The sequence below is a fragment of the Danaus plexippus genome, chromosome 10, assembly GCF_018135715.1.
Source record: "Danaus plexippus chromosome 10, MEX_DaPlex, whole genome shotgun sequence".
NCBI classification, from domain to species: domain Eukaryota; kingdom Metazoa; phylum Arthropoda; class Insecta; order Lepidoptera; family Nymphalidae; genus Danaus; species Danaus plexippus.
Genome location: NC_083543.1, coordinates 1723748 through 1736677, shown reverse-complemented (window position 1 = coordinate 1736677; position 12930 = coordinate 1723748). Strand labels below are relative to the sequence as shown.

General features: G+C 30.2%; 2 protein-coding genes across 2 annotated transcripts; one reads left to right on the top strand and one right to left on the bottom strand.

The window, feature by feature from the left end:
* Positions 1 to 1191: 1191 nt before the first annotated feature.
* Positions 1192 to 6588, top strand: LOC116767044 (uncharacterized). Its single transcript, XM_032657196.2, has 4 exons — positions 1192 to 1360; positions 1495 to 2296; positions 3154 to 3306; positions 6105 to 6588. Exons 1-4 carry the CDS (start codon positions 1272 to 1274, stop codon positions 6216 to 6218), a joined length of 1158 nt encoding a protein of 385 aa, XP_032513087.2. The 5' UTR covers positions 1192 to 1271; the 3' UTR covers positions 6219 to 6588.
* A 289-nt stretch (positions 6589 to 6877) lies between these two features.
* On the bottom strand, positions 6878 to 9786 carry LOC116767045 (peptidoglycan recognition protein-like). Its single transcript, XM_032657198.2, has 4 exons — positions 9626 to 9786; positions 9012 to 9207; positions 8451 to 8569; positions 6878 to 7645 (listed from the first exon to the last, which is right to left on the bottom strand). Exons 1-4 carry the CDS (start codon positions 9678 to 9680, stop codon positions 7446 to 7448), a joined length of 570 nt encoding a protein of 189 aa, XP_032513089.2. The 5' UTR covers positions 9681 to 9786; the 3' UTR covers positions 6878 to 7445.
* Between the last annotated feature and the right edge of the window lie 3144 nt (positions 9787 to 12930).

Genomic DNA, 12930 nt, shown 5'->3' with positions numbered 1-12930 from the left:
AAATTTTTTATTTGTAACATCTGCAATCTAAACTCTTATTAGTATTTTTTTAGTTTCTATCATTTAATGAGATCTAAGATTTTCGCGAGTATTCATTTAAATGAAACTAGTATTTTTCGGATGAACTACGCGTGATTTACTACGCGTGAATACTAGTTTCATTTCTATCATTTAATTAAAAATTGTACTAAAATTCTTTACCAAATTTATTTAGTTTAAAATATAATCAAATCCAAGTGACCAAAAACATTTTCCTTTGAATACAACAATGTTTGGAAACGCATTGTGAAAGACATTGTAATCACTTTGACTGAAGTAATAAGATTTCAATGGAGTTGTTTCAAGTCAAATTACACAATAAACATATATAGTTCGTTAGTCATATTTTTTTACCTTATTATTGAAATACGAAGATTTTTTATTGCATCCTACACCCTTCCAGAGTCGAGGATAAGTGTAGGTAATAAAATTTTTACAACGACATAAAATCTAAGGCGCAAAGTGGAAATATCATTATTAGTTTTTGTTTGGAAACATAATTTTTTTAAAAGTTATACCTATCATAGCACACCAGATCAAAAAGCAAAGCGATTGCAATGCGATTCTCTAAAAGTCACAGCTTTGAATTGGTCCGAGTCGACGAATTTTTAATAGTATTTTTTTATTTAAATTATAATTTTACTATTTGTCTTGGTATTGCTTAAATGTTCAATATATATTTTTTGTATATCGTGAGATGTGGATACCAATTATGTTATTTGTAGTTTATTGAACGAAGTACAGTTGGATGATATCTTAGTAAAAGTATACTAAGATATCTTCGAACTAATATATATTATAAGTGTTGTCTTACATTTTTTTATACTTGAAATTAGTTTTAAAGCTGCCGACCAACAATAAGCGATACTTTACCAAAAGTATATGTAAAGGACGATCTATCAATACTTTTAACTTAACAACAATCTTTCCACTCGTTACTTTAATGCGGAAATGTATGAGAAATAAAAATAATCCTACTTCTATAACAGCTATATGTTAAAAATCGATATCGTGTATTTTAATTTATAATAAATATGTATTTTATAATATAATTAAATTTTATATATGACCTATTTATAGTTAATGGTTTTGTAATATATTAAAATTTTATATAAGACCTATTTATAGTTTTAATATCAAAAGTCAATTAATAACAACTGAAGCGATGAAACATTGACGTCAATATAATAAAAAAAATTATTAACTTAAAATAAAAATTAAATTATAGTGAAATGCCGAGTGCGAGACGACGTCGATTTTCAGTCCAAAATGAAATGATAAATCATGATACTGTAAAATTGCAAAATGAAACCCAAATCAGGTTTGATAAAATGTGCATGTATATAAATGAGATTCACTTCACAGTATACAGCAAACTATTTAGTTCATATAGTTTTACTTGTGATATTATCTGAAAAAACAAATGTTATATAAAATTTTAAAATGTCTTTACAGTCACCAAGATTTCAATTTAGATATAAATACACCCCAGCACTATTTTGGAGGGCATAAAACAAGATATAGAAACAAAATAATACCAAACACATCCAAAAGGTCATCCTGCTTAGAAGTCCTTACCGAATGTAAAAGCACCACATCAACATCAGATATTCAAAATCATACGCTAACATCTGACAAAGAAGTAACGGCAAGTTCCAGTAATATCAATCTTTTTACCATTTTTAACTCCCCTAATTGTCTTGCTTTTGATGGCTCCAACGAGAAACGAGATAATGAAAAGGATCTCAAAAAAGCTAATGTAGAACACATTATGCGCAGAGACAGAACTCCACGTCGAGATAAATATCTTCACCGTATAAAAGTTAGAAGCCCTAAACGCAAAGCACCAGTTATTGATAAAAATCCCAAGAAGCGATCAATCGGTATAAATTCAACAAATTTCGACATAGAAACACAAAGTAGACAAAGCTTACAGGTTGAAGTTTTAAAAGAAGTAATAGATGTTGGTGAAAACACTGAAGAAGATGAAAAATTTAGCAATCATTCTTTAGAGGATATGTGTCGTATTTGTCACAGTGGAGAAGGAGTTTCAGGGGAACTAGGGAACCTTATTTCAGCGTGTTCCTGCAGAGGAACTATTGGGAGAGTTCATATAAAATGTTTGGAGAGGTGGCTAACCGAATCAGGAAAGACACGATGTGAATTATGTGGAACAAAATACGTAACTCGCCGTGTTCATAAATTTGGTGTTTTGAAAGCCCTTGCTATGTGGATTCTCAGTCATAACTCTAAACATGTATGTATTTAACTTGTTTATTATTTAAAAAATTAAATACGGTTAGCAATAAATTAAAAGAATAATACGGTCAGCTAAAAGTGATTGTTAATATACTTGTGTCATTATCTTTGTATAACCTTTATACAAATCAATATTAAATTAATATTTTACCTGACACTTTAAACGATAAGTAAAGTACGAAACCATTCAGAATCATTGTAAGTCGTAAGCTTTTGAAATCTCTGTTCTGGGTTCAACAACGACTGATAAATATTGATTATGTGACAAGCAAAATTATAGAAACTTCAGAAACTTTATGTGATTGAGCTGATTAAATAGTTCTAGTATTCATTTAAGATATCAAATTAATATTTTTTAAAACAAGGAATCATTTAGTTCAACTACTCATCGAAAATCCCGTACCATTTATTTTAATTTTTACTTAATAAATGATAGTATTTATAAGCCACATTATCTAAAATCAAGTCTGCCCAAAATTAATCTTCTGCTGTGTTTATAAATTTGTCTTTTTTCCATTTATAATTTATACAATAAAATTGTTTTAACACATTTTGAGGATATGAGGAATTTAAAAATAGATATAAAGAAATTAAATTATTCGGTATTAAAGATTTAGTACGAAAAAAACACACACAAACCAATATATTGATCATATTAATGATGTTTCATAAGAACTTTACTTAACAAATCACCAATTAACAAACTTAATTATCTCTAAAATTAAAAAAATATGAAATATTAAGATAAAAGTTTAAACAGGAACTCCATATGGAATTATTACATGATAAATTTTTGTTCATATAATATAAATGGGCTATTTCAGAAAAAATAATCCAAAACTGATTTCGTTCCAGATGATTGTTGACTTCTTCGGCATCATGATAATGACCCCAATAGCGGTTGTAGCTGCAGGATTAACGGGGAGGACCTTTGCTGGTCTTATGGCACAAGATCATCTAACGCCTTGGCCTCTAGCCTCGACATTCGTACTAGCTTGTATGACTCTGGTAATTTACTATTTGTACAAATTGAAAAGGGCAAAACTCTGACAAAGACATAGAATATAATTTTACTAAATGATATGTTTTTTGTACAAAGACTACGATTTTATCTTTTTATTAATACTTCTCTTTATGATATCTTTCCTTTCCAAGAAGTTTTATTCTAGAATTTCGACAAAATAAATAATATAAAAAGTCAATGTTGTGGTAAATAATGGAGCATTCTAATTAAAAAATGAATTAAGAATACTTAAAGAACAAATTCCTGTTTAAGTATTTTTTTATGCTAAAGGGGCCAACCGAGCAGACGGCCTACCTGATGGAGGTAGTACCGTCGCCCATGAATATCCGCAACATAGATTTGCGGATGTGTTGCCACCCTCGATTAGGGAAAAGGGGGAGGAAAAAATGGGAAAGGGTGGGAAAAGGGAAAGGGCAACCGGCTCTCTCACTCATCGGATGAAACGCAGCCATTAAAGGCTACTTCACGCCGATCTTCTGTGAGAGGGTGGTACTTCCCCGGTCGAGCCAGCCCATGTTCGATCTGTAGTTACATGCTTACAGCTAGGCACTACCACCTACCAATAAGTACTTTCTCGTAAATTATCAGCCGCAGAGCTCAGAATCTAGATGTACGTGCTATGATGTAGTAGGCGTGTGGTTAGAATTATTAGGTTAATACCATCTCACAAAGGATCAACGTAAAGTAACTATTAGGCGGCATTTCGTGATATATGTTAGTTTTAGAATAAGCCCTTTTCTTACATACAAATTTCATATTCTTACAATATCTACAAAAGAAACTCAATACTAATCGAGCTTCAGGAGTATATGGACAACAATAGAAGCTTACCATAAAGTGAACTGTCGCTTGATTTCTCATACCTTAGCATAAAAAAGGAAAATATTAACTTTTGCTTCGCATTAATGTAATTTGTTCCCATAATAACTCGATGTATGCTGTTCATGTTGATCTTGTGTAGATAGATAATTAAAAACTCTGTTTATTTTGTTAATGATTCGTAAAGCTTCGAGGAATATTTAAGTTTCGCTAAATTTACTTACTCTATATTGCGACAAAATGTCTGTTAGGAAAATTAATTAGTTAATTGTAATAGTCTATACGAACTTTCAAATTCTCTGAAGATTAAATTAATCCCATATCACTTAAAATTTAATTAACGTTTGATATTCTTCATTGCTTACATACAAGTAACCTTTATAAAATATTTCACCAAAAAAAAAAAACACGTCAAATTTAATATGTACTTTTGAATTACAATTTAAGTAAGAGACTTTGACCGAGACTTATTTGAGTAGATTCAAAAACAATCGAATCAAATAACTACATATATGTAATTCGAACTAACGCTAACATAGATATGGCAAGGTATCATCATCCGTCACGCGCTTTATTTTCTTCTCTTTTTTCCTTTTGTTACCAGTTAGTTTTTTATTAAATGAACCAAAAATATATAGAAAGTAATATATATGTATGTGCACAGAAAGGCCGGAATTATGTGGTTTTATAATTTATTATATTAATGTTATATTGTTAATTTAAATTCTATTGTTATTTTTCATTTTCACTGAACCTAATGCATTAGTTATGATTTAAATGAAGGTTATACCTGAATGTTAACGCAAATATACACAGTGCTATACAAGACCAACATATTTTCTAAAAGTCTAGAATAAAATTCTCGCATATATAAGGAAAATTAGTTTGACTGCTATTAAGACTAATAAAAAACCTGAAAGCAGTCCTTTAAGAAACTCTTTTGTTTATAATTATAAACTCTACCTGCACTTTGATAATAATTTATTAGAGCTGAAATTGCAAAACTTAGAAGTCTGTGAGGGATATTCAAGTATGATTTTATTAAAACATACAAATTTTTGAAATCGTTAACCGAAAATTATGTCCTTTCTGAATTTACATTATTGGCTAAAACTTAAATTAAGATTGTCTCAAATTGTTACAAAGACGTTCGACCAATAGTGCTTACTCATGCCACTCTCCTTTACAGAACTTTAACTCAAAGCGTCTTGTGTAAGCTAATTACCAAAATATTTACTCTAGGAGCGCAGAACCCTAGGATTATTTATAGTGAAGTCAGTAAGACCAGTACTAAATCATATTAACAACTCACTCCTTTGAGTATCCACTAACATAACGACGGCTTGTTATATCTAGCCAGTTTTATATTTCCCGGATAACTCGATCCTCTTTCCAATAAAAGCAGCGGAGAAAAGAAATTTAAGAAAATTAAAACTTATACTATATTTTCTTTACTTTGATTTTTTTACTCCAATTTATACAAAGAAATTGAGTTTTAGGTTTTCGTGTTGCGTGATTACAAACATACTACAAAACCCGAGGATTTTCGAGCTAATGTAATATTTACCGTGTTTGAAGTGACGGCCAGGTTGCCCTGGATATGATCACAAGGTCTGTCCGACCTGATACTTGCTGATCGCGAAAATCTCTGATTTAATATTAAATTTATAAAACATAATTCTTTAAAAGCCTTTCGGGGTAGCTTAGGGGTGTCCAACCAACCTCACATGATTGAGCTCTAGCCTGTAAAGAGTTGTTTTTCTTACATTTTCAATGTTTTCCATATTCATTTCCTTCTATTCAAAGTAAAAAAAAGTATTTCATAATAGAACATGTTTTTTATACAATTATACCTTATAACTAATATGAAGATAATTTTCAAAAACTGATTGAGTTTTTATTAAAACTACATGTTTCGCTATTCTACTATTCTTTGTTCAATAATACGTTTCTTTTCTACCAGGTGTGTTATTACTGCTGGATAGTCTCAGCCTTGACTCGTCACGCACTCGGATGGTGGATCTGGTACAGGTCTCACTACGAAGTGAGACTTCAATTGCAAGAAAATGAATCGTAATCAAAATTTTAATATAAAAAATGAAAAAAAAATCTGAAAAACTATGGATTTTTCATATTTGATACAAGTTTGAGACTTCTTATAATAATTAGTTACTTAGTTGAGACTCAATGTTTTTAAGTCTGTCTTATCAATATCTATAACAGTTTACACTATCATTCTTATAAGAAATTCTCATACATGAGTTGCTCAAAGATTTAATTGATTATTTTTAAATCAACATTTGTTTATGATAAAGACAAAAAAAGTTACAACATTAGTGCTGACATAACGTGAAGACTAATTATCGGTAAAGAATCAGCTTCAGTCCATTTTATTTAATGTAAAATGATTTGATTGCTACATATTCGAATAAATATCTTTTATTTAATTATTCTTTTTTACTGTTTCTGTTACTTGTTCAGCTCATATATGAAGTGGACGTAGAATCTAAATGTAACTAAAAAGCGTCGAAGTAACGTTTAAACGGTAAAACAATTAATTCAGTTGCGTTTCCGTCAAAACCGACGAACACAGGAAGTTGGAAAACTTTCAAATTTTACAAAGTCAGCACTAAATCCAACGTACAGTTGAAATTTTAACACAGAAAAGTGAAATTTAAAAATTATCTCTAGTTTTAAAACATTTAACACTTATGGATATAAAAAAAAAGATAAGGATAAAATATACGAAGTATTGTTTATTGTTGATGGAATCGACAAAAGGCGACGCGTTAACATTTCAAACATTATATATTGTATTTTTATGCTTTGTTTAATATTTACATCTAAAAGGAAAACAAGAGGAGGAAACATTAAAAAAAAAATCCGAGAAACTATTCGTAATGCAATTGTTAATAAATATTTGTAGACAATATGAGAAAGGGGTTTCAAAAGTATTTATCACGTTTACATGATCGAGGAAATTATATACTTATATACATATTAAATTCACGACAGAAAAATTTATTTATATTGGAATGACAATAGGAAAATTTAATATTTAGCTATAGTAGTAGTAGTAGTAATATAAGAGTTGTTTAGAACCCATAAATATTTTGCTCTCATATTGTAAATTTTGATCGTGAATTTAATATTTTCATTTCAAATATAATGCATTATTCACTTTATTAAATTTCCCTCATACCATGCATGAATACGATAGCATAAAATCAACTTTGTATGGTCACTCTGCATGAAATAGGAATAATATTATTTAAAATATGAATATTTGCTTTGCATATAAATCTTAATTTTTTATCGATGATACATCTTCCAGGTAATGGGGCCAGGTTCTTATTTCTCTATACAATTTCCGTCCGGGGCTTTCCGTGGCAATGAGTTGTCTATGGCCTACTAGGTGGTAGTATGAAGATAGATGTCCTTCTTCCACGCCACATCTTAGAAGAGTTTGGGCTGCAGCTATCGCCTGTGGTGTTGGTTCATCGTCTATAAAAAAAGTTAAATTAACGACCATTTCTATTTCTTTCATACAGTGTTAGAACAATTCACTCTAAATTATATAATGATGTTCTCGCATATCAAAAATCCTGTTACTAAACAAACCTCAATAATCAAATTATTATGTAAACGATAACACAAATAACAGTATATTAGATTGTTTTGTTGTAAGGATAAAAAATACTTTTCTCGGTATACTGTATTATAATTATAGTAGCAGAAACATAAACGGCATATATATTAAGACGGAAAAAGTACCGCTATTCACTATATTTTTGACACCAACCAGAAAATGGAATCTCAATCTGAGAAAGATTATGACGTTTTCAAACCAAACTAAACCAAACCAAACCAAACCAAACCAAATCCTCTGTATATGAAATTAAAGGTCATATAAAAGAACCAAAATTTAATAATATGCCATGATTGATATAGGGCTAAGATATGTCAGAAAGACTAAAGGGCTGTTTAAAAATGGCATCCGATCGGATTCTGAGCATACTAAACCGGCTTATGCACTTTCTGTTGTTTGTACCGTTTTTTCATCTGTTTTCATTTCTGATTTCTTATTCATGATATTTCTCTATTATATAAACTGAGTGTAGTGTGTTTATATCACATCAAGGCGAAGTAAACAAATTCTTTATTTATTCTTCTTTAAATTATTCTTCTTTAATCAAACAGAATTTCAACATTTATCAGTGAACAAATGTATAACATTTGTTAATTGATTTTATATAATGTACTAAATATCTATGTATATGTTAGTTGGGATAACCAAAGCCAAACTTACTGTTAAAGTTTCCTATAAATGATATGCCTATGGATTTTTTATTGTATCCGAATGTATGTGCACCAACGTGTAGCCAACCAGAACCTTCGTAAACTTTGCCATCACCGCCAACCAAAAATCTGTAAATATAAATCCATACAATAAGTTTTTATCAGTAACGTATTAAAACATATATATGTATATTACCAATAATCTGCAAAAAGGTTTCAGTTTAACATTTAAAACATAAATAACTTAATGTGTACAACTTCATTAGGGCTTCAGTTCAAAAAGTCCTAATTTAATTATGTTTAAAAAGAAACGGAAAAATAATAACCTTAAAGTCCTTTAGAAAGACTAAAATTCTATTAACACACAACTTAAATTGTATGTCATAGATAATAAAATTAATTATTTGTAAAAATGTTTATAAGATTAATTTTTTTTTCCGAGTTACCTGACTTATTATGGACAAGGTTTGAAATGGAGTAAGAATTCAAACCGCAAACGTATATACAATAGGTAAACGAGGATTTATTTTGTTTTATGGAACCATGTTTATTTAATTTATATATTACTTACGACATTCCAATATCCCAAAACTTAAGGTCTTCCATATGGGTATTCTGTATACTCTGAACGATATTTTTGCATGACTCGAATGTGCTACAAGTAGATGTCACTGTATGCTGTATAATAACCAAGTCCACTGGTCTGGGAAGATAGTCTACGTGCAAGGGAGGCAATCCATCCCATTCTTCCTTTGTTACGAAGCAGCCTAAAATATTTAAATTTATGTAAATATATTTCATGGCTTCTACATTTTACTTTATTTTTTATTTTAAAGTATACAATTTATGCAAAAAGTTTCCATCCTTTGACATTAAAAATATAGCGTCAAGGACATTTTTGTTTCAATAATTAGCAAGTACCTACACCTTAAGACACCTTTTTAAAATATATATTATTTACTATTAAACACCAAATCACAATCAGTCATGAGTCCATTTAAGGAACATAACTTAGGTTCTGTTTTTTTTATTTTATTTAGAATAAAAGCATATAATACAGATATGTACGTCCATATTTAAGTTAAAGAGCTATCTGAATAATAACCACAAAATATTCGATTGTATGGGAAACATTTCAACTATACACCTTTCTAGAGATGAACAATTAAATAATAAAATACATACCACCACTAACTAAAATCCACGTAAGCGTCCATATTAAGAAACTATTCATAACCATCTTGTCACAACACTTATATTGTTCAAGGCACTTCACTTGACTGATCTTGAATGTTATTAACCTATGTTATCGACTGGACTCAGTAACTCCGTGTTCTGTCTTTTTTATATGTGCGATAAGGAAAAAGTAGCCTTATGCTTTATAATATACGTCCATTTATTGTAAGGTTCCGCCTAATTTAATTATTAACTATTAATACATAGTTTAGTGAAAACATAGACGTTAAGCAAAAACATTGATATTATATATTGTGTACCATAGTAATGTTAGTATAAAGCAGAGAAACATTGGAATGCCTGCCGAGCGAATCAAACGGATTATTAGTAAATAAAACATTTTGTATTTAAATTAATTATAAAATGTTTTAAATCATTTAAATTATTAGTTGAAAGTGTGTAATATTTAATTCTCACCTTATCGCTATCATTTTCAATTTAAGTAAGATAAATTGTCCAACGGGGGATTAACCGAAATCAAGAATTCTTGTTATTATATTATTAGTAGTAGTATTTTATGTTGTTTTGGGAATTGAAACTAAATTATTGAGAGATAATATTATTGTGTCTCAATGTTGACCCATCCACATTAATAATAAAATGTAAGGAAAATACATATATGTTTTTTTTAAAGGTTAAAGTAAAATAGTTTAAAAGTATAATGAGATCTAAGATTTTCGCGAGTATTCATTTAAATGAATACTAGTTTCGGATTCGGATTTACTACGCGGATTTTATTATTTAAAAAGTACATAATCCCGACGTTTCGGTTACTTTGCAGCAACCGTGATCACGGGCAGACGAGGTGTGAATTGACACGTCGGGATTATGTAGTTTTTAAATAATAAAATCCGCGTAGTAAATCCGAATAATACTAGTTTCATTTAGTTTAAAAGTAGATGTATAGGTAAACACATAGTGTTGCCCAAATGCAAGAACAAGACGAGACTTGGCCAGTCTTGGTCTGGTCTTGCGTTAATACACGTGATCTTGCAGCAAGAGTCTCGCAAGTCTTGCAATTACCTGTTAGCCTGTCGTTATTTATTAAACGTTACTTTTGATATTAGAACAACGCAACAGAGTAGAAGTACATTTTGAGCTTGAATTAATATTGACATGGTAAAGACCAACCAAATTAATAAATGTCTAAACATTTCATGAGAAATTAAAAAAATCAACTGACACCTGTTGGAGCTTGAACGCTCGACCTAAGTGATCCATGCCAATGCTCTAACTAACCAACTGAGCTATCAACTGTGTCTCGTGGGAGTCAGTCTGTTTCTTAATAAACGTTTACATTTTAACATTTACATTTAATAATCTTCAATGTACTAAAACATGGTTTAAACATATAGAAAACAAATTAATGACATTAACTTGACTGTATTTAAAGAACATTATCTGTCTAGAAAGAGATTGAGAAACCATCGCCTTACATGAAATGTAATAAAATACAACACAAATGAAATGAGAGAACAGTACAGAATATCTAACATTACTGTTACTTTATATTAATTATTTTGGCCAAGAACTAATACAAAGTAATCATCGGGATGACTCATGGCCTAACCTATTTCTATCTTTCTAATTACTAATGATGCTTTAGAAAATATTATCTCAACAGATACTCAAGTTGCAGGTATTTTGAGAAAATCATGGAGCATCTATGATAAAACCGGATACTCTGTCTCATGCGTCCTTCTCCACTCTAAAATATCTTTTGAGCTGGCGGCTTGAAGACAAGATACAGATCCAGATGACGTCGAGGGACATGCATACAGTTTATCTATCAAAGTCTATTACGTCTTCATCTTGATCCTATTCACATACTTTCTTTTCATTTCTTGATAATTCTAGAAATGTATTTACTTATACATTTGCGCAGACTTTCTGTTTTAATTTGCTTGGCCCAAAATGTCATATCAGAGGTCTAAGCTTTATGCCTTGGGTCTAAAATCAAAGCGGTACAATAAATCCAGTTACTTTTCTTATATTGTTTAAGCATTTTGTTTCTAGCTGCTTGGAAACCCATAATGAGCCTTTCATCAACTTCGGATCGATTTGGTTTCTCATTTGGTTGTTTTACCATGGATTCAATTTTACCGAGCAACTGATTGAATGATACAATGACTAGCGGTAATGTAATATTTTTGTCCGCCAAGTTGCGTTGATAGAAGTTTAAAGTTTATTAGAAACTTGTGTATTTTTTCTAGTATTTGCCATTCACTATCTGTGATTTAAAATCATTCAATTCGGTGATAGAAGTGCACATTATGTTTATACCAGTTATCACTACTAAACCGAATCCAATCATATCATGTATGGAATTCCATCTCATTTGACAGTCTAATATGGAATTCAGATTTGATGGCAGCTGCTTCACAAGCAGACTGAAACTCCTCTTTAATATTTTAGTTCCTTTTATTTTACTGCATAACTGCGTAATTTTATTATAGCTGTACGTGAGTCAGCAATTTTTGGCGTATATTCTTCATCTTTCCCAGTTTCGTCTTCATGGTCTTCATACTGCTCTTCTTATGTGATACTGACAGTTTTACAGTGTAACGCTAAGTTCTTTAATAAATCTTACAAACCAAGGTTCAAAATGTGAGCAAAGCATCGGAAATGTTGATTATCTGAATCAAGGTGTGGCAGCTGTTTGGCCAGTTCATACATAAATTTGGTATTTGCAGTTGCGTTGTCAACCGTGATACCCTGTATTTTATCAATTACGTCGTATCAATTATGTCATACTTCACTAAAAATTCATGGAAAATCATTGCAATATCTTCCCCAGTATGTCCGCTTGATGGTATAAAGTTAAGGACTACAGATCGATATTCACATTCCTTCCTTGTAAATGTGGGCATTTTAGGAAACACCATATTTGGGCATATCAATCAAAAATATATTTGTGTAGCTTCATCATCGTAAAATGAGAAGGGAAGATATTTTTTCACAACCCTGCTGTCATGATGTTTTCACTGCTATTTTCAGAATGAAATAAATCAGTAAATCATGTGTTAGTATTTATTAATAAAACGATATCTATCGTATCGTATCCTATCGTCTCGTATTGATATAAATGCGTACAGTAAATTGTTCCAAATACAAATCCTACAATATTTAAGGTACTTCCCACATGGGTTGACCTGTTTAAATACACATAACTGTATTAAGGGCAAGGATTTTTTGGTGATAGTGATAAGATAACATAACAAAATATAATCCATTTATTTACGCAAAATAAATGT

Excerpts from the sequence above, each read along its gene's own strand:
- LOC116767045 (XM_032657198.2), bottom strand. The coding sequence starts at position 9,680 with ATGGTTATGAATAGTTTCTTAATATGGACGCTTACGTGGATTTTAGTT. Across the intron at positions 8,570-9,011 it reads TTTTGGGATATTGGAATGTC|ATTTTTGGTTGGCGGTGATG; the intron begins GTAAGTAATATA and ends TTATATTTACAG. Across the intron at positions 7,646-8,450 it reads ATTTATAGGAAACTTTAACA|ACGATGAACCAACACCACAG; the intron begins GTAAGTTTGGCT and ends CTTTTTTTATAG.
- LOC116767044 (XM_032657196.2), top strand. The coding sequence starts at position 1,272 with ATGCCGAGTGCGAGACGACGTCGATTTTCAGTCCAAAATGAAATGATA. Across the intron at positions 1,361-1,494 it reads CAAAATGAAACCCAAATCAG|TCACCAAGATTTCAATTTAG; the intron begins GTTTGATAAAAT and ends ATGTCTTTACAG. Across the intron at positions 2,297-3,153 it reads TCAGTCATAACTCTAAACAT|ATGATTGTTGACTTCTTCGG; the intron begins GTATGTATTTAA and ends ATTTCGTTCCAG.